General features: G+C 52.1%; 1 protein-coding gene across 2 annotated transcripts; it reads right to left on the minus strand.

Moving 5' to 3' along the window:
- Window positions 1–247: 247 nt before the first annotated feature.
- Window positions 248–15,594, minus strand: ZNF8 (zinc finger protein 8). Of its 2 annotated transcripts, XM_027514573.1 has the most exons (4): window positions 15,410–15,594; window positions 10,127–10,253; window positions 9,739–9,834; window positions 248–5,542 (listed from the first exon to the last, which is right to left on the minus strand). In XM_027514573.1, the coding sequence occupies exons 1-4, from the start codon at window positions 15,473–15,475 to the stop codon at window positions 4,188–4,190; spliced, it is 1,644 nt and encodes a 547-aa protein (XP_027370374.1). In that variant the 5' UTR covers window positions 15,476–15,594; the 3' UTR covers window positions 248–4,187. The 2 variants fall into 2 exon arrangements, with proteins under 2 accessions (XP_027370374.1, XP_027370375.1); XM_027514574.1 differs by lacking the exons at window positions 9,739–9,834; window positions 10,127–10,253; window positions 15,410–15,594 and adding an exon at window positions 7,092–9,001.
- Between the last annotated feature and the right edge of the window lie 4,057 nt (window positions 15,595–19,651).

A 19,651-nucleotide genomic window follows, 5' to 3' on the forward strand; every position in this document is an offset into this window, starting at 1 on the left:
GCCACTGTGCGGGCCGTGGCGGAGGGGACGGGGCAGTCGCAGGCCTGGCTTCTGAGCTGTCCAGTTACCGCGGGGTCTCCCCGAGTCAGAGCACGCTAGTGGTGGGGGCATTCCAAGTCTGCACCCCCACACCAATGATGGGGCCGTCACAAATGGAGGGCACTAGTGACCAGGCTTCTCCCGGTCATCCTGCGTCAGTGGCAGCAGTGGGAAGGAAATGGAACAAAGAAGACAGCCAAGCTGCTTACGCAGTAAAATCAACAGGATGTCTATTGGTATCTTTTGGATTGAGGGATGGGATGGCAGGTGGCAACAATCCTCGAGAAAGGGAGCAGGGAAGGAAGCACAGGTTTGGGATGGAAAGTGGCATTTCCCTCTGGGTAGGCGGTTTCCAGAGTTTGCCAGGCATCCAGGGGGAGCTTCCGGCAGCATGCAGCTGCTGTTCCAGCCTGAAGTTCCGAGACCAGGACCTGGGAGTGAGCAGCACATAGCCACGGTGTTGACTGGGACATCTTGGGAGTGTGTAGAGCTCAAGATGCGCCTCTGGGACAGCAGCCCAGGGGCCCCAGGAGTTGAGGAGGGGAGGGCAAGAGGCCCCTTGAGAGGTAGAAGGGATCTGGGCAAGCACAGTGCTCCAGCATGCCAGGGGACCGAGGACTGTGGGGGGCCTGGTCGGCAAGCGGGACAAGCCAGGCGTTGAAGAGGCGGTGGTGCCTGACCCAAAGAGGGAGCGCTGCAGATTCCTCAAGAAAGAGACTGGGGAGAAAGGCGGCGGGCGCTGCCAGCTGCCCACCATTAACCTCTTCTGAGGCTTTTTCTCAGGTATAGTCTCAACCACGGAGGTTAGAGAAGCTAAGCGATTCAGTCTTGGCCAGCAAGACATGGAGGGCATTGGATGAAAGCTTCTGGGAGAGTCGTTTTTTGAAACCTCACAGGTGATGAGTACTGGCTGCCTTTTTCCCTCCTCCAGTCCTGATGATGGTGGGTGCATCGGCTGAGGCTGCAGTGGTCTCCCTGTGACCATGAGGGACAGGCTGGGAGAGAAGCCACTGCCTCTGATGGCACAGAGCCACTGAAGACACAGCCTTCAAGCAAAGTCTGATCTGTTTAAGCCACTGTTAATGGGGTGCTGACTTCAAATGCTGCCTCCAACTCCTAGCTGTGCAACCCTGGGAAGGTTATGTTTGTCCTGGGCCAGATTTTCCTTATACATAAAATGGCGCCACCTCACAGAGGTGTGAGTCACTGCCTGTCTGAAAACATACCTCTTCTGAGCCACGTAAATAGGTTATTTGTTAAGAATGAAATGGAAGGTGGTGGAGGCCAAGGCATGACAACAGAGGCGCTGTGATAATGAGAGTTGATGGAGAAGTCCACAAGACAAGCCCAGAGAGTGACAGGGTGGCAGAGACAAACCCGAGGCTTCGAGGCATCCTGAGGAACCTCTGGAGATGAGCTGCAAGCCTGGCTCTGCTACTGTGGAAACCCTATTGGGTGTGACACTCAAGCATCCAAAGAACAGAATTGGACAAAGGAAAGTTCTGACAGGTCCTGAAACTCACCCATCACATCTCAGCAGTGAGTTCTGATGGTTGGACACTCTGACACTGTGCTTAGAACAGCCGCTGTACCCTTCCAGAATACTTCTTCCATTCAACTCGACGCTCTGACAACCCAGTATTCCTTCTGGGGGATATTTTTCTGGAACGATTTCTACAAGCTGACCTGTGCCATGGCCAATTTTCCTTCCTTCCAATTGTTGATGTTTATGTTTTGTATTTAACTTCGATAGGATGCAACCACAGTGGGAACAGCAAACAAACAAGAAAGGCAATTGTGCTGTGTAACTGGAGCACACAACACAGCATCCCAGAGGGATGGGCATTTCACTCTTTCATTCTAGGTTAGAAAGCAGGCGGATTAAATCCTTAGTTTTTGCATCCTTTCTGCTGAGATACCAAGGAGCACACCTTTGAACACAATGTTCTTCTTTATAACAAGAACAGCATAGACAAAGATCAGAAGGCTTTGATTTCCTCAGGAGTAAACTTGGAAGAGAGCAAGAAGATGAGCCAGGCGAAGTTTCCAATTGTGGACATGAAAATGGTCATATTACAATGTACTGCATCATATATAAATAAGCCATTTTCTCAGACGTCTTGCTTTTCTGGACATTGACAGCTGAAAGAAAGGTCTTCTGAAGGTCAGCAGAGACCCCAGCAAGATGGTAAGCTGTGCTTGAGATGGGGCAGATAAACTTAGAGAACAAAACAGAGTCACATCATTCACCAAGGGCCCTCAGCATAGTCCAGTGGGTCTGATGGGCAGGCTTGGGATAGGGACAAAATTTAGGTTATCCTGTTGTTTCCCCCAACATATAAAAGACTAAAAAAGAAAAAGAGGGGAGACCTATAGATTAAAAGAGACCTAAGTCAAGCAAATGCACGGTGTGATTTTTCTTTAGAGCATGATTAGAACAAACCAAACAGAAAACAAAACAAAATTTATAAGGAAACCAGGAATATCCACTAGATATTTGATGACATAGTAATTACTGTTATTTCTGCTTAGATGATAATATAGTTTTACTCGAGATTTAATGAAATTAATAATTTTTCCTGCTTCATCACAGACGTTCTTAAGTGAAACCATCCCCCCACCCCACTCCCTTTACTGCAGTGCCAGGGAAGGAAAAATATGAACAGCGACCTCGGGGCAACTTCCTTGATTCTCACTGAGACTCTGGCCGTGTTACCCAGTGTTGGATTTGCACTATCAGTGCAAACATCAGTGTAAACATCAACTTAGTGAAAAAGGCAAATGATAGCTCAGAATGACTATAAAAATGGTTTTTGTCATCACGTGCCAACATGATTTTATATATATATATATTTATATATATTTATAAAGTCCATGCTTTATAGAGATATTTAAAAAAATTGATAAAATGACAAGATTTCTGGTGCTGATGTAAAAATAATCCTATGGCAACAGGGGTGCCATTTTGAAAATGTATCAGCACATGGAATGTCCAAAATAAAATGCTAAAATTACTCAGAAAAATAAGTGGATTCTCTTCCCTCACACCAACTACAAATGTTGCAAAACAGTGGGAAAGAATTACTAAAAGAAAATGTGTACATGCTCAAGATAGCATTTGTTAAAATCAAATGTACAAGGCTGTTAACACAGCCCTGATTAACCAATTTCCAGAGTCAGGAAAGCCGGCTCTTATGCTGGGCGAGGGTTCTCCACCTCACGGCCAGGTGGCTCTTTGGTGATGGGGTTTTGCAGGATGCTCAGCAGCATCCTCGACTTCCTCCAGAGGATGCCACCGCCCTCCTCCGCCAGTCATGACAACCAAAATGTGTCCAAACATCACCAAGTATCTCCTGGGGGAACAAAGCCACTCTGAGTGAGTCCCTCCATCACAGGCAACATTGCCAATCTAAGGCCATGGTTTCTAACTGGAGCTGTGACACCCCCAGGGAAAGCTGTGGAATTTCACGGGGGAATCCTTTGTCCCTTGATTTGGGCATGAGTGTGGCTGCCATGCCTGCTCTAATGACTCTAAAGTGCAGAAATGGATCCCAGCGGCCATGGATGTATGTCTGAAACTCCTTTCTATAATATATGAACTGCGACTTGGGTTGACTCCACATATAAATTAATTCCTGCATGTTTAGAATTTAAACAAAACCTTCCAGTAACGCAGCTGCATTTGTTTTGTGCAAACCTTTCCCAAGCCTTAGTCACCACTTTGGGATATCACACCCACACAGGCCTCTCATGTTTCTGTGGGTAACACCACACCCCATGCACCAGATGGCAAGCCATAAGCAACGCCCCAAGTCTCCAGGCACGATGGTCTCCACCACAGGGAAAGACAGCAACTCAGCCGACGTTACCTACTGACCGTTTCTTTTGCTTTAATTATCCTTTACAAAACGGGGACATGTATGGGTTTCTCAACATTACACACGTGTGTAGGTTCCATTACCTCTGAATTCATTTGCGAGGACTGGGTTTGAGACTCAGGAGAATCAGTGATCTCAGGTGTTTGCAAGCACCACCGCCTTAGGAAATCTGAGGGCGTTTCTACCCTCAGCCCCCTTCCAGAAATACACCTTGTGGACGTACCACATTTCTGTACCTGTGATTCAACAGTCATCCGCCGCGTTCCTTCCCTACGTGGACTCCCTGATGTCAAACAGCACGGACGTGCTCATGGCGGGCTCTTCCACCCCAATAACGCGCACCGGGTTCTTTTCCTGCATGATCTCGTGGAGGTCAAACAGCGCCAGTGCCCTGCCGGCGGGCGGCCCCGCCTTCGTCCCGCCCCCGGGGCTCTCCTCTGGGGGTCCGAGCGGGCGCCGCCCGAGGTGCGCGCCGCGGCTGCGGACCTGCGGGCGCCGGCGGCCCCGGCCCCGGGGCTGCTCTCGGGTGTGCGTGATCTGGTGGCGGATGAGGTGCGAGCTCTGCGTGAAACCCTTGCCGCACTGGCTGCACCGGAAGGGCCTGTCGCTGCGCGGCGGGCCCTCGCCCGGGCTCAGGGGCTCGGGCCAGGAGGGCGCGGGCGCGAAGAGCAACCTCTGGCGGCAGTCGTAGGGCCCGTCGCCCGCATGCTTGCGCTGGTGCTGTGCCAGCGACGAGCTGTGCCTGAAGCCCTTGCCGCAGCGGCTGCACTCGTAGGGCCGCTCAGCCGTGTGCGTCCGCAGGTGCAAGAACAGGCAAGTGGTCCGCGAGAAGGCCTTGCCGCACACGCTGCAGGCGAACGGCTTCTCGCCGGTGTGCGTGCGCCGGTGGCGGCCCAGTGACGAGTTCTGGTTGAAGGCGCGCCCGCAGTCCTGGCAGGCGTAGGGCTTCTCGCCCGTGTGGATGCGCCGGTGCACCGTGAGGTGCGTGCTGTGGCAGAAAGACTTGCCGCATTCGGCGCATTTGTAGGGCTTGTGGCCCGTGTGGATGCGCTCGTGCTGCACCAGCGACGAGTTCTGGCTGAAGGCCTTGCCGCATTCCTTGCACGCGTAGGGCCGCTCGCCTGTATGGATGCGCCGGTGCACCGTGAGGTGCGCGTTGTGGTTGAAGGACTTCCCGCAGTCCGCGCACTTGTAGGGCTTGTCGGGCGCCTGGCCGCGCGCCAGCTCCGCCTCCGGAACGGGACGCGCCACAGTGGAAGCCTCGCCGCCGTCGTGGCGGCTGCGCGGCTGCGGTCCCGGGGAGCCCGTCTCCTCACGTGCGGCATCAGGGCTCCGCTCCGAGCTCGGACCCCGAGATTCCGGCACACACGCACGCTCCACCCTGGAGACCTCTGGGAGCCGACCGAGGCTCTCCCCAAGTCTGAGACTTCCGTCCTGAACCGGGACTTCCTTGAGCTGCCAATGACCCTGGTCCTGCTCGGGCCCCCTGACCCAGCCCGCCCGTTCCCAGTCTTCCCCCGACGAAGTGGGACACAGCGCCTCCCCCAGGAAGCCTTCCTGCCCCTTCTCCTCAGGAAGGCCCTGCTCCCGGGCTGGTGGTTGACCCTCCAGTGCAGCTTCCTGGCCTGAAAGAAAACCAAAGAGCTGTGAGGGGCTGATGGACACACCCTAGGTCGGTGTCCAACCTCCCAGTTCTGCTCACGTTGACCGCAGTGCTCTGTCTGCAAACAAAGCTTCCCTCACTCATTCTTTCAACAAAAACTTTTTGAGCACCCGCCATGGGCCAGATACTGGCCTAGATCAGGAGCTGGCCAAAGACAACCCCCAAGCTAACCACGCTAACGGGCGGACTCTGAAGCGGTCAGGTCTCTCTTGTCAGTCACAGAGGGTCTGCTGGCAGGCGATTTTGCAGGTGACACGTAGTCCACTCATCAGCTGGCTTTAAAAACCTTAGCACTGGGAGATGATGCTGGGTTAGCTGGGCGACGAGCAATCCCCTCAAGCTTTACAAACAGGAGGAGGAGGTAGAAGGGACAGGCTGGGCAGGGGGCCTGAGCCAGGGAAGCTGAGCCAGCTGTCAGCCTGCAAGGACACGGGGACTTCTGTCCAAGGACCACGTGGCTGGACTCTGCCAACAGCCTGCCCGCATGGAGGCACAGCCTCTCTGCGCCTCCCAGGAAGTCTGCCGCCTCCACTGCCCGCCCACCGGTACCCTGCCTTTGGCCTTGTGGGGGCCGCGGCAATGAACCAGTTGGGGCGGACAGAACCGAGAAGTAACACGTTGCCTTAAACCTCTGTGTTTGTGGTAATCTGCTACAGTGATGATAGAAAACAAATACAGAGACTGAACACTGCCCACAAAGCCTAAAATACTGTCTGGCCTGAGGTGCTGGGGATAAAGCAGTGACTCCGAAGGACAGAAAGCCCTGCTGGGGAGGCAGACACACAGCACAGAAGGAGCAGGCTCGGGGGGACGAGGAGCTGTTTCAAACCCAGGTGTGACAGGTCAGATCCCATGTGGAGGTGCCCTCTCACCTGTGGGACACCTTGCGAGGAGCAGCCCCTGGTCCTGGATCCTCCAGAGGCCGAACTGCCCCTCAGGCAGGCAAGGTGCTCCCTCCTCCCAGCACAGTGATGCACCACTCTACCAACTGACCACACACTCAGCCCCTGCACATACCTATTCCTGGGAAGGCAGGGCGGCTTCCGGAGGCTGCAGGGGGGGGTTTCCTGGACGCTCCAGCCTCCAGAGGCGCCCTCGGGCCTTGGCCCTTCCCCTCACCTCCAGAGCCAGCAGCGGAGCATCAGGCAATTCCCCTCTGACATCTCCCGTCCTCATCCTGCCCCCCTCACAAGAGGGCTGCTGTGAGGTCACAGGCTGGCCCAGCAATCCAACAGCTGGGCTAGGGGATTAGGACGTGGACGTCTTCGGGGCCAGCGGGCCTGCCCACCCCCAGCTTGAACCTCCTGACCTGCTGCAATTCTGGCCATAGCACACTCTGTGTTCATGCACTCAGGGCCCACCTCACCACATCAGAATGTCCACAGGCAGCTCAGAGCTGACAGGAAGCAGGTTCTCAAACCTGCCTCAGATCCGAGGCAGTGCGGGAGCACTGGCCGGGGAGAGGAACTGGAGGGGCTCAGGCTGACCAGGCAGCTGGCGCCTCTCCTCACCTCCAGACCCCAGACTGGGCTCCATGCACAGCACCCAGCGGGTCTTCTAAAACACCAGTCAGCCCTCACAAAAGCTTGTACAGGAACGTTCACAGTAGCGCTATCCAGTAGAACCAAGTAGAAACAACCCAATGTGGTCCACCAACCAAATGTGGTCCATCCACACAATGGAATGTGATTCAGTGATGGAAGGAATGAACTACGGAGACAAAGCACAGCATGACTGAACCTTGAAAGCCTGATGCTCCTTGGAAGAAGCCAGACATACACAAACTATCACGTACTAAAGTAAGTTACAAGGGCATTCTGTATGACAGAGGGTATTCACCCAATATTTTATAGCTGTGAGAGGAGCAGAGCCTTTAAAAACTGTGAATCACTACACTGTATACCTGTATTTATATAAGATGTTATACATCAACTACATTTCAAGAAAAAATAAAAGCTAGACACCAAAGGCCATGTTATAAGATTCCATTTAAATGGAATATCCAGAATATGCAAATTCCCTGATAGAAAGTGGATTAGTGACTGCCAGGGGCTGGGTGGGATGAGGTGATGAGCGACTGTCATTTAATGAGAAATATGTATGTGGTCTTCATCCCTGGGCCCCAGCACACAGCTCCTAAAACCCTTGCAATTTCCTTAGTGAGAGGGGTTAGGACTGTCTTTTGTTAATTGTAATAAATTCCCCTCAACCATGAGTTCATGCTGAGAGGCGACTCTTGATGGGCCCTCAACAGCTTCAAGATGGGATGCTTCAGCCCCTCTCCCCTGACACTTGCCTGTTCATTTATATCCTTTATACTAGCATTTATAAAACACAATAAATGTAAGCAGTGATTTCCTGAGTTCTGTGAGCTGTTACAGCACACTACTGAACCTAAGGAGGGCGCGTGGGAAGCCCTGGTTTACAGCCAGTCAGTCCGAAGGATGGGAGGCCGACTTGTGACCCATGTCTGAAGAGGGGCCAGTCTAATAGGACTGCGTTCCTAAGCTGTGAGGTCTGCACCAACTCCAGGCAGGGCGGGTCAGAATTGGACTGAACTGTTGCGACACCCATCTAGTGCCTCAAGAGTTGGGCAATCAGTTGTTGATGTGGAAAAAACCCACATATTTGGCATCAAGAGTGTTCTATGGGTAGAAACAAACCAGAGTACCTCTAGTGGATGATTTCTGGGGAGCTGCAACGTTCTGGAACTACACAGTGGTGATGGATGTACAATCCGTGAACATGCTCGAAACCAGAGAACCGTACACTTCAGATGGGTCAATTTTATGGCAAGCTTGGGACCGGGCAGCCAGAAGGGAGCTGGCCAGGTGGATGAGAGTTACCTCAGAGACTGGGGAAAGGAAGGCTACTGTCTGGGGCTGAAAATACACAGGCTCCACACCCAGAGGAGACAGCGTACTTGGCAGTCCCGTCCCAGGTGGGGGGCCACACCGTGTGTGGAGGGACCACGGACTCCCTGCGGATGGTGTCAGAGGGGGAGCGGACTGTGGGTCTAGCTGCTTACGTTTCCCATGGCCAGAGCCCACTTCCTTCAAAATGTAGTCAGGGTACCAACACATCGGCCCAGGGACTGATGACAATCTAACCCCACCCCAGCCTTCGAGCAGCTGGGGCGTCCCCCTCCTCAACAACATCTGGAGCTGGAGAAAGGGGACAAATATGACTGGTGCCACTCTTCCCAGCTCCCTCAGCCCTCGCATGGAGCACGGATGTGGCGTCCAAAGCTGCTGCAGCCGCACCCAGCCCGGAGAAAGGCCAGAAGAATTGGGACCACCAGCCTTGGCGGCGCGGGAATGCTGAGCCAGCACCGGCACGATCCCCCCAGCTCTGCTTCGTGAGGGGCCTGCCGCTCCCATGCTGACGGTGCTGGGCCAGCCGTCAGGTACTCATGGCTCCCACGAGAACAGAAGCGCGTACGGCACAAGTGCACACAGACTGCGGACGTGCAAGAATGAAATGGAGGTGAAGGGCAGGTTCACACTCAAAAATTATCCCATGGGACGGACACGCCACACGCTGCTGGGAAAAGAGGAAGTGCTGGACTCTGGCCGCTCAAGCAGAGCCAGTATCTCTGAGCTCAGAGAAAGGGGGGCATGAGTGAGGGGACCCCAGAGCACTGGGAGCACTGCAGGCAGGGGGTGAAGGACGGGGCCCAAGCCCCTGTGGAGAAAGGGCTCCAGGGCGGCCGAGGCAGCTGTCCCAGAAGGACAGCTTGAGGCCTTGAGGCCTGTCCCTTGAGCTTGTCCCTTGAGGCCGGCCTCTGGCTTGGTCGGGGAACTTGGATTTGGGGGCACTGCCCTGAACCAAACTGGGAAGAGAGACTCACTGTGGCTTAGGGCAAACACCTGCTTTCTCCTGGGAGCTTGGGTCTTGGTCTGTGCCAGGTGGAGGATGCCTGCAAGACCAGCCCCCAATCAGCCCCTGGCCCAGAGCCTACATGAGCCTGCCTAGTAGCCAACACCTCTCACGAACTGTCACAGCGCACTGCCAGGAGACTGAGGGGGTCCAGGGGGGGCTCTGGCCCCCCTGACTGGCCTCTTCCCTTTGCTGACTTTCCTCTGGGGACCCCAACACATCACCCCTTCCAAGGGGCACAGCTGCTCCTATCAGGGCTCCCACTCAGTGGGCTCTCACCTGGACGGCAGCCCTGGGCAAGTCCTCTCTCCGCCACCCACAGCTCAGCCCCTTGCTCCAGCTGGGAGATGACGTCTGGTTTGGGAAGCTCAGGCCCTGGAATCAGAGAAAGACAAAGGTGGTGTGGGTCTGCTCTGGAGAAGATGAGAACCAGTCCAGGCTCCAGACTGAGACTCCTGACCCTCAGGGGCCGGGGTGCCTCATAAGGTTCTGCATCCGGACACACAAGGGTAGAGTCTACAACCCACGTGTCCCGCAGGAGTGCGAAATCAAGCTCCGTGATCTCCAGCCCGAGGTCAAGTCATCACACGAGAAGCCCGGCAACCCATAACCCATGAAGAGTAAGTCAGCGCAGGAATCTGGTCAGCAGCAGGGGAAGCGGCCTCACCCACAGAGAGCAGGTGCCCAAAGGTCTCCAGCATCACGTCTCGGTACAGGGTCCTCTGGGCCGGGCCCAGCTGCCCCCACTCCTCCTGGGTGAAGTCCACGGCCACGTCCCGGAAAGTCACCGGCTCCTGAAACATCACACATGCTGCATCACCCGGACTGTCCCCATCGGTGTCTTCAGGATTAGGAGGAGGGGTGGGAAAGGTGAAGACAAGCAGGCCAGTGGCCAGGGAGTGCGTCCCAAGCAACGAGAGTCAGGTTTCCTGGGCCCTGCTGGGCTCCCGCCTGGGGTGGGCTGTCGGCCAGGATGCAAGAAGGCATCCGGGCAAGAGCAAAGCCAACCAACCCACAACCAACCTTGGACAGGCGCAGGTGCTGACAGAGACCAGTCTAAACTGCTGACTTGCAGATTTGTGGGCTAAAGAAACAGTGACTGTTGTGTCTAAGCCCCCAAATTTTGGGATAGTCTGTTATGCAACAACAGCTAACTGACACACTAAAAAATCCTCAGAGTCAAAGCAAGGCTTATCCTCCTCCCCGAAAAGAGGGGTGTGCAGTTGGAGTTAGAAATTCACTGGCCTTCAGAGACTGGGCAGGCTCACAAGTGACTGAAGTGGGTTCATGTAAGGGCCTGTGAGGGTACTTAACTTATGAGAGGTGGCACAGGAAGTGATGGTAACATGTGCCCTGTCTAAAGGGGCAGCTCGGACTCAGAACCAATTGACTGTGGCAAAATACAGGCCTCACGTGGTCAGAATGCCCAGTCTCTGGTGAGAAACTGAAAATTAGGCCACATTTTATGAGGGAAAAACTTGTAGTTCCATGTAAAAGAATAAAGTTAAGTCTCCTATCTCACGCCATATATAAAATTTAACTCAAATGGGTCAAAGGCATAAATATAAGAGTTAAAACTATTAACCTCTTAGAAGAAAACATATGGCTAAATTTTTATAACTGTATCTGACAAAGGATTCTTAGCTATAACAGCAAAAGAACAAGCAATAAAGTAAAAAAAAATAAGTAAACTGGACTTCATAAAAATTAAAACCTTTTTTGTTTCTAAGGGACATTAACAGGAAAGTGAAAAGATACTCGCATGATGGGAGGTGATGATTGCAGATCATCTCTCTCATACGTGACTTGTATTCCGAAGATATAGAGAACTCTTAAGACTCAATAATGAAGACAATCCAATAAATAAGCAAAGACTCTAAATAGGTATTTCTTCAAGAAGATATAAAAGAAAATAAACAATCAGCTAATAAGCACCTGAAAAGATGCTCAAGGTCATTCGCCACCAGGGAAATGCAAGTCAAAATCACATACAAAAGACTTCAATTTTCAAGTGGTATTTCCTTTAAGAAAAACACAATTACATTTTTAAATATTTAAGAAATTACAGTACAGGTGGAATGTGGTTCGACCAAAAATTATGCAGCAAATTTACAGAACCCTTTGGTTGCGACCAAGGTCTCTGCTCCTGTCCCCGCACCCTCACCTCTCACTCTGACGGTCCTCCAGCCCTGAAAACACGGTCGCTGTGCCTCCGGCCGCCATTACCTGCTCTGCACGCGGCGCCAGTGACAGTGCTGGGCCCGCTGCGGGCTGTCTAGGCCACAGACCTCTCAGCGGCATCACAGGAGTCCCGCATGTCTCCTCCTGGCATCCCAGCAGAAGCCCGCTCCTCGCTGTCTTTGAGCCTCCCCGCTGCTTCACCGCAGACCCCTGCAGCCCTCCTCCTGGTCTCCTGCTCTGCACTGTGGGCCCAGCGGGATGGGCTTTGTCAGACCTGCTCCCTCCATACATCCTCCCCGAGCTGAGCAGGCAGTCACTGGACTCCACCCTGGGCGTTAGCTAGCTCTCAGTGTCTCTTACTCCCACGCGGCAATGCCTGAATGTATTTTTCAAACCCATGCCACTCCTGCTTAAAGCATTCAAATAGCTCCTTCCTTTCGATAAAGGATGACCCCCTTTAGCCTGGCTATGGGTAGCTGAAAAATGGCCCCTAAAGATATTCAGGTCCTAGTTCTTGGAACCTGTGAATATTATCATAAATGGCAAAAGGGACTCTGTGGATGTGTTAATCGCATCCCTTAATGGGTTTTAAACCCATTTTAAACCTTTAATGGGTTTTAAAAATAGGGAGATTATCCTGGAATATCCAGGTGGTCCTTAAATTCAATCACAAATGTCCTTCTGAAGGGAAGGTATTGGGAGACTGAACTACAGGAGGCAGAAGATAATGTGACCACTAAAGCAAAATGAAAGTGGACAAAGGCCCATGAGCCAAAAAATGCAAGGTCTATGGCTCTAATAGCTGAAAAAGGAAACGCGAGACCAGCGGAGAGCCTTGACAGGAAAGATGCAGCTGCCCACGCCTGATCTCAGTTCAGGGAAAGTGATTTCAGACTCCTGACCTCTGGAACCCTAAGAATCAACATATTAATATATATTTCAAACCATCACGTTTGTAATAATCTGTCATGGCAGCCAAAGGATGCTAACACACTGGACCTCAAAGCCCCCTGCTTCCGACCCTTGCCTCCTGTGGTGGCAGGCCTCCAAGATGGACCCCAGTGATCCCCAGCCCCTGTGTAGCCTCCTCCTATACTGAGCAGATCTGACTTATGTAACTGATACGATAATTCAGAGAGTGAATTCTGAGCCCAGGTCACAAGACACTGTGGCTTCCACCGAGCCCTCTCTTGGATCATTCCCTTTGTGGGAAGCTGGGCGCCATGTAAGAACGCCCAGACGGCTCCAGAGAGAGTCCCACACCAGAAGGAACAGAGGCCTCCTAACAACTCTCATGAATGAGCCATCCTGGAGGTGGATCCTCCAGCCCCAGTCAAGTCTCAGGTGACAGCAGTCCAGGCTGACATCTTGACTGTCATGAACCCAGGCCAGAACCACCAGCAGGTATTACAGGACTCCTGTCATCAGCAACTGAGGTAATACTGATTGTTGTTTTAGGCCACTATGTTTTCATCATTTGTTGCACAGCAACAGATAACAAACACACTCTCAAGCCTCTCACTGCTGACAGATTCTCTCCTTGACCGAACTTTAGTCTGGCTCGCAACCTCTTCCCAAATAAGCTTTGACCTTTGGGCTTCTGCATCCATTTCTGCATCATTCAGTTTTACCGAAATTCTGGTCCCATTGGTTTCTTGGGTCCCACTGGTCCCAAGAATCCTACCCTCCATATCTGATCACTCTTGATATCTTTTCAAAGTCCTCATCCCCCACAGCCCTCCAAGTAACATCCCATCATTTGGCCTGATTCAGCAAGAACCCTGTTTTACGTCAGTTTAGCAAGATATGCAGATGACACCACTCTAATGGCAGAAAGTAAAGAGGAACTAAGGAGTCTCTTGATGAGGGTGAAAGAGGAGAGTGAAAAAGCTGACTTAAAACTCAACATTCAGAAAACTAAGATCATGGCATCTGGTCCCACCACTTCATGGCAAACAGATGGGGAAACAATGGAAATGGTGACAGACTTTATTTTCTTGGGCTCCAAAATCACTGCAGAGGGTAACTGCAACCATGAAATTTTTAAAAGATGCTTGCTCCCTCAAAGGAAAGCTATGACAAACCTAGACAGCATATTGAAAAGCAGAGACATCACTTTGTCCATATAGTTAAGTGAAAGTATTTGTCACTCAGCCATGTCCAATTCTTTGTGACCCCATGGACTGTAGCCCACCAGGCTCCTCTGGAATTTTCTTGAATTCTCTTGAGAATTCCTCTTGCCTGGATCAGGCAAGAATACTGGAGCGGGTTGCCATTTCCTTCTCCAGGGGATCTTCCCCACTCAGAGATGGAACCTGGATCTCCTGCATTGCGAACAGACATGCAGTCGTGTATGTCATGTATGGATGTACAGCTGGACCATAAAGAAGGCTGAGCGCCAAAGAACTGATGCTTTCGAATTGCGGTGCTGGATAAGACTCTTGAGAGTCCCGTGGACTGCAAGGAGACCTAACCAGTCATCCTAAAGGAAACCAACCCTGAATATTCATTGGAAGAACTGATACTGAAGCTCCCAATACTTTGGCCACCTGATGCGAAGAGCCAACTCATTGGAAAAGACCCTGATGCTGTGAAAGATTGAACGCAGGAGCAGAAGGGGATGACAGAGGATCAGATAGTTGGATGGCATCGCCAACTCAATGGACATGAGTTTGAGCAAACTCTGGGAGATAGTGAAGGACAGGGAAGTCTGGCATGCTGCAGTCCATGAGGTCGCACAGTCAGACAACAACCAAAAATTACCTCTACCCCCACTATAAAAAATACCCACATTTGCTTGTTGTATTCACAGTTGAGCCCAGTTCTATACTGAAGTCTCTTTCCCCCTATTGCAACTGTCCCCAAAGAAAACCTGTTTTTACTGCTTTAACTATGGCCCAGCTCTGATACTCTTTGACACTGCTCACTCCCTGCCCCTTCTCCGGAATCCACAGCAAAAGCAAACAAAAACGTGGTTGCATCTCCTACACATTTGCAACAGTCTCCGAACACTGTGCACACCTAGGATTATCAACAGTCTCACTTTGCATACCAAATCTGAAATAAATGCAAAAGCCGGTAGGCAAGGACAGAAGGACAGAAAGTCTGGAACTTAAGGAATTATATACATTTCTTTTGGTTCCTGCCACGTGGAGTCAGCACGGTATGGAGAACACGGGCAGCAGCCACTTTGTCTAGAAGGGCCGGAGCTTTCAAACAGGCGCCTTCCCAGATGCCCTTGGAGACTGCTCTGAACTGAGTCCCCGACAGCCCGGCAGGGGTCAGACCCTAATAGTCGCTCCCGCCCCAATAACGCGGTGTGTCCTTACCCAGGAGGCGGTGCCCGGGGTTTCGGGGAGCGGGACTCTGGGTGGGTGTCGGTTGACTCCGCACGTTGAAGCATCTCTACTACAGTTTCTAAGACCCATCCTCACGGTGGACGGCCTTCGGGGCGGGGGAGGGGGGCAGGATATCGGCGGGGGGCCAGCCTGATGCTCGGGAACGAACCCAAGTCCTTTCCCTGAACGGAAAGGCCGGAGGACTCGCGGAGCACGCGCACTCGGGGACGGGAAAGCCCGGGTTCGAACCAGACGCCACCCCTCACCAGCTGGGCATGTCAGCGTACCCCAACCTTGTCTTCAGTCTCCCCGTCTGTCCAGGGGATAAGGCCCGACCCTGCCCACCGTGCGCTGTGAGGGCTAAAGGGGTAATACCCGGCCCGAAGCCCGCTGCCATCGTTGTTATTGTTGCTATTATTGTTCTGCCGTACCTGGAGCCGTTCTACCGGCGGCCCCATAGCCATCGCCAGTGCCGCCGCTTCCTCCTCGGGGTCCATCCTAGGCTGACAGGTAGAGGACTGGTGCCCGAGGCGACCCTGAACACGAGAGCCGTCCCCGACACAAGAACCTCAAGACTCACAGCCCGCTGGACAATGGCGGCCGCGCTGGGGACGCTGCAACTACAGATCCCAGAAGGCCGTGCGGCACGCCGCAGCCCCGGCCAATGAAAGCTTTCGTTCGTCGAGCCTTCAACCAATGGGAGCCCGTTGGCTTCGGGCCAATGGGAGCTTCCTCCCTGTTGCCCTGAGGTCAATGGGAGCCTCCATCCTCCGGCCTCCAGGCACCGCAGGCGCTCACCGCAGAGAGCCGCGGGCCTGAGTGGGCGGGGTTCCTCTGCCCATTGCTGTAGTGCTGCGGGTCGTCGTCGTGGGGCAAGTCCTTCTCCCAGTCCAGCCGTTCCGCAGCCTTCGCCTTCGCAGCCCTGCCTCCAAATGCCAGTCTGCGCCCCGGGTCCCCTCCTCCAAATACAGTCTGCGCCCCGTGGCCCCTCTTTCAAATGCCAATCTGCGCCCCGCGGCCCCCATTCCGAATGCCAATCTGCGCCCCGCGGCCCTTCTTTCAAATGCAGTTTGTGCCCCGCTGCCCCCCTTCCAAATGCCAGTCGGTAACCTGGATTGCCACAGCCCTTGAAATCCGGGGTCTGCTCTTCCTAGCCGGAAACACAGAGGAGGAGGCCTGGGGCTTTCCTAGTTTCTTTCTGGATTGTATACTGTCGTTGTGCTCAAAATATTTCTATGCTTCAGAATAACACTAACGTTTAAACGTTTGTCACTGGAACCATTTTGAGGAGCCGTTGCCCAGAGCGGGCACCGCTCGAGATCTGAAAGCTGATCTTGTTCTGTTTCTCGATTGGGGGTGTTTCCCTTGCCATGGGTCATGTCTGTGAGTTTGTTAGAGTCTGTTAAAAAATTACTAGAAAAGAAGGAAAAAGCAGATGTTCACCGGGATGCAATCAAATAAGAATATTTACTTGACCATTTACTGTATGCTAGGAACCAGGCAGAGCAAGCAGAGAACAGAGGTACTTGCCTGCCCTCACTGTGGTGCTGGTGCAGTGGGGAGAGACGGACAATAAAGCACAAACATGGCAAAGGGGTGAACAGTCACGGTCACTGCGGGGATGGGGCAGCCGGCCTCCAAGGGGCCTGAAGTTTCCACACTCTCTCCTGCTCCTCTCTTTTCTGCCCTTGAATCTCCGCTCCTCCAGTGACCCCTCTGCTCTTTACTGGGCATCCCCCCTGCAACCCTATCTGGGGCCCAACCCCACAAGGTCTGCAGTACCAGGAGGAGCATGTGGTCAAGCATCTTCCTTCACCACAGCAGGTGCCTGTGGAAACCACAAATCAGGCAGCCTCCAAGGAGACCAAATCTGGCCTCTGTCAGGAACCCAGCAAAATTTCCTGGCAGTATCCCTTTCTCTACAGTCACGGACTGATGAAAGGTTAGATAGCATCACCGACTCAATGGACATGAATTTGAGCAAACGCTGGGAGATAGTGGAGGATGGAGGAGACTGCCGGGCTGCGATCCATGGGGCTGCAGAGTCGGACATGACTGGGTGACTGAATAGTCACTGACTTTTCTCCTGGTGCTGCTGAATCTTGGATGCATGATGTTTTCCTATTACTTTGACTGTTTCTTTTCTATTACTTGTAGTTTTGTTTTCTTCTTGATTATAAGTGTTAATTTCTCAATGGTGTCCAACTCTTTGCCCCCTGGGGATGGTAGCCTGCCAGGTTCCTCTGTCAATGGAATTCTCCAGACGAGGATACTAGAGTGAGTAACCATTCATTTCCAGGGGATCTTCCTGACCCAAGGATCAATCCCAGGCCTCTTGCATTACAGGCAGATTCTTTACCATCTGAGCCACTAGAGAAGCCCTGATTTTAATATAGGGTTTTGTCTATTGAAGTAGTTCTCAAAGTGTGGACTAGGGACAACCTGGGAGATTCCTGAGATCCTTTCTATGAGTCAGTGAGTTCCAAGCTAAGTTCATAATAATACTTCCCCCCCATTCCCGTTTCTCACAAATGTATGGTAGAGGTTTTTTTTTAAGCTTCTGAATGAACAATATTGGGACAGACTGACGGTGTCAGACAAAGCTGGATACTGGTTAACTTGGTGAAAACAGACTTTATTTAGTAACTGCTGACAGAAGAGGCAATAACTGAGCTCCATTTGAATGTGTACAGAGGTGATTGGGCTTTCTTTAAAAAAATAATTTTGTTTATGGCTGTGCTGAGTCTTCCTTGCTGTGAGGTCTTTTCTCTAGTTGCGGTGGGCAGGGGCTGCTCTTTGTTGGGTGAGCAAGGTCCTCATTGCCGTAGCTTCTCTTCTTCCAGAGCACAGGCTACAGGCGTGAGGGCTTCAGGAGTTGCGGCCTCTGGGCTCTAGACCGCAGGTTCAGTAGTTGTGATGGGGGCTTAGTTACCCCACAGCATAGAGGATCTTCCTGGGCCAGGGACTGAACTCGTGTTTCCTTCTTTGGCAGGCGGACTCTTTACCACTGAGCTACCAGTGAAGCCGAGACTGGGCAGTTGAAAGGGAGAATGAGGGAATCAGAAGGGGGAGTGTAGGGGCTCACATGAAAAATTATAAAGGGTTGTTCAGTGTAAATGTGATTAGGTCAGCTGCATCAGATGCTGGGCATTCTTGAAGTTAGGATTCTGTCCTCCTGGAGACTGGAGAGAGAGGCCCCGTCCTTCCTGGTGGTTGCATTTCTAAGGAGTGGCCTTCAGGTCCTTGAGAAAGACACTTCAGAGTTAGAGATACAAATGCATTTCAAAGGGGCAGAGAAAGGTTCAAAACTGCAAGCCCTTTTTTGTCAGTGCTCTAAGGTGACTCAATGGTAAAGAATCTGCCTGCCAGCGCAGGAGACACGAGTTTGACCCTTGGGTGAGGAAGATGCCCTGGAATAGGAAATGGCAAACCACTCCAGTATTCTTGCCTGGGAAATCCCATGGACAGAGGAGACTGATGGGCTTCAGTCCATAGGGTCGCAGAGTTGGATATGACTGAGCATACAAGCATGCTAAGAAAGGGAAGTCAGGAGACTATTCTCAGGTGATGGCTGGAAAAAAACTGTAAATTCTCCTAGCAGAATTTCTCAAGAAGACATAATAACGAGAGGTTGGGATCTTCCTAGCAATATAACGTTATGCCGCTAGAAGTCATGGTAGACTTTGGTTGTCTCTTAATACAAGCATTTGGACTGAGTTCTCTCTCCCCACACCCCTCGGCACTGGGAGGCTTGTGGGATTTTTAGTTCCCCGTTAGGGATCAAACCCGGGCCCTTGGCAGGGAGAGCATGGAGTCCTACCACTGGACTGCCAGGGAATTTCCTGGACTGAGTTCTTACTTGCTGAGAGTTCTGCAATTCTCAAAGGCATAAATCATTATGGAAATCCAGTTGCCTTCAGTCAGGCCAAACATTAAAGAGATTTGCAAAAATAAAAAGCAGTTTCCTACCTTGCTAGCTGGGTGACCTTAAGCAGGTTTTTGCACCTCTCTGAGCCTCAGATACCTCAATTGTAATGTTAGCTACCTCAAAGGATTGTGATGAGGGTTAAATAAATTAATGATACATACAAAGTACTTAACATTAGCCTAGCACAAAGTCAGTGCTTGATATATAATACTTGCTCCTGGCACAGAGCAGTTGACATGTAGTACTGCTACGGGGTGTATGTGTGTGATACATGAGGTGTGGTGGTGACTGGGATCCCCCACGCTGCCAGGTAAAGGCTCCTGCCGAGAGGTGGCCAGATGGAGAATCCTCCAGTGTGGATGGATGAAGAGGCCATTTTCCAGAGGGGATGGCTGGATGGGGGCCTCAGTGTGCAGTGAGCACAAGGTGGTCCCTCCTCACTGACTCTGAGCCCAGCATTATGAGGAGGGTTTCCACATGTGCAGGAGACACAGAAGCCACCCTTGAGTTATCTACATCTCCCCCACCTCCAGCTAGAGGACTTTTTCCACATGTCCTATGTCTGAGAACAGAATAGGGCATGGCTCGGTGTTATGAGAGAAGCTTCATTTCTCCTCCAGAGATGAAGGGGAAATATCACGATGCGGCGGCACCCAAGAGTTCTGCTGATAAACTCAACCTGGACATCATTCAGAATGCTTAGTGTTAACACACATATTTGCATTTTATATTCAGGGTGTCTATA

The sequence above is a fragment of the Bos indicus x Bos taurus genome, chromosome 18, assembly GCF_003369695.1.
Source record: "Bos indicus x Bos taurus breed Angus x Brahman F1 hybrid chromosome 18, Bos_hybrid_MaternalHap_v2.0, whole genome shotgun sequence".
Lineage (NCBI taxonomy): Eukaryota > Metazoa > Chordata > Mammalia > Artiodactyla > Bovidae > Bos > Bos indicus x Bos taurus.

Excerpts from the sequence above, each read along its gene's own strand:
- ZNF8 (XM_027514573.1), bottom strand. The coding sequence starts at position 15,475 with ATGGACCCCGAGGAGGAAGCGGCGGCACTGGCGATGGCTATGGGGCCG. Across the intron at positions 10,254-15,409 it reads CGCCGGTAGAACGGCTCCAG|GAGCCGGTGACTTTCCGGGA; the intron begins GTACGGCAGAAC and ends GTGATGTTTCAG. Across the intron at positions 5,543-9,738 it reads TGCCCAGGGCTGCCGTCCAG|GCCAGGAAGCTGCACTGGAG; the intron begins GTGAGAGCCCAC and ends GTTTTCTTTCAG.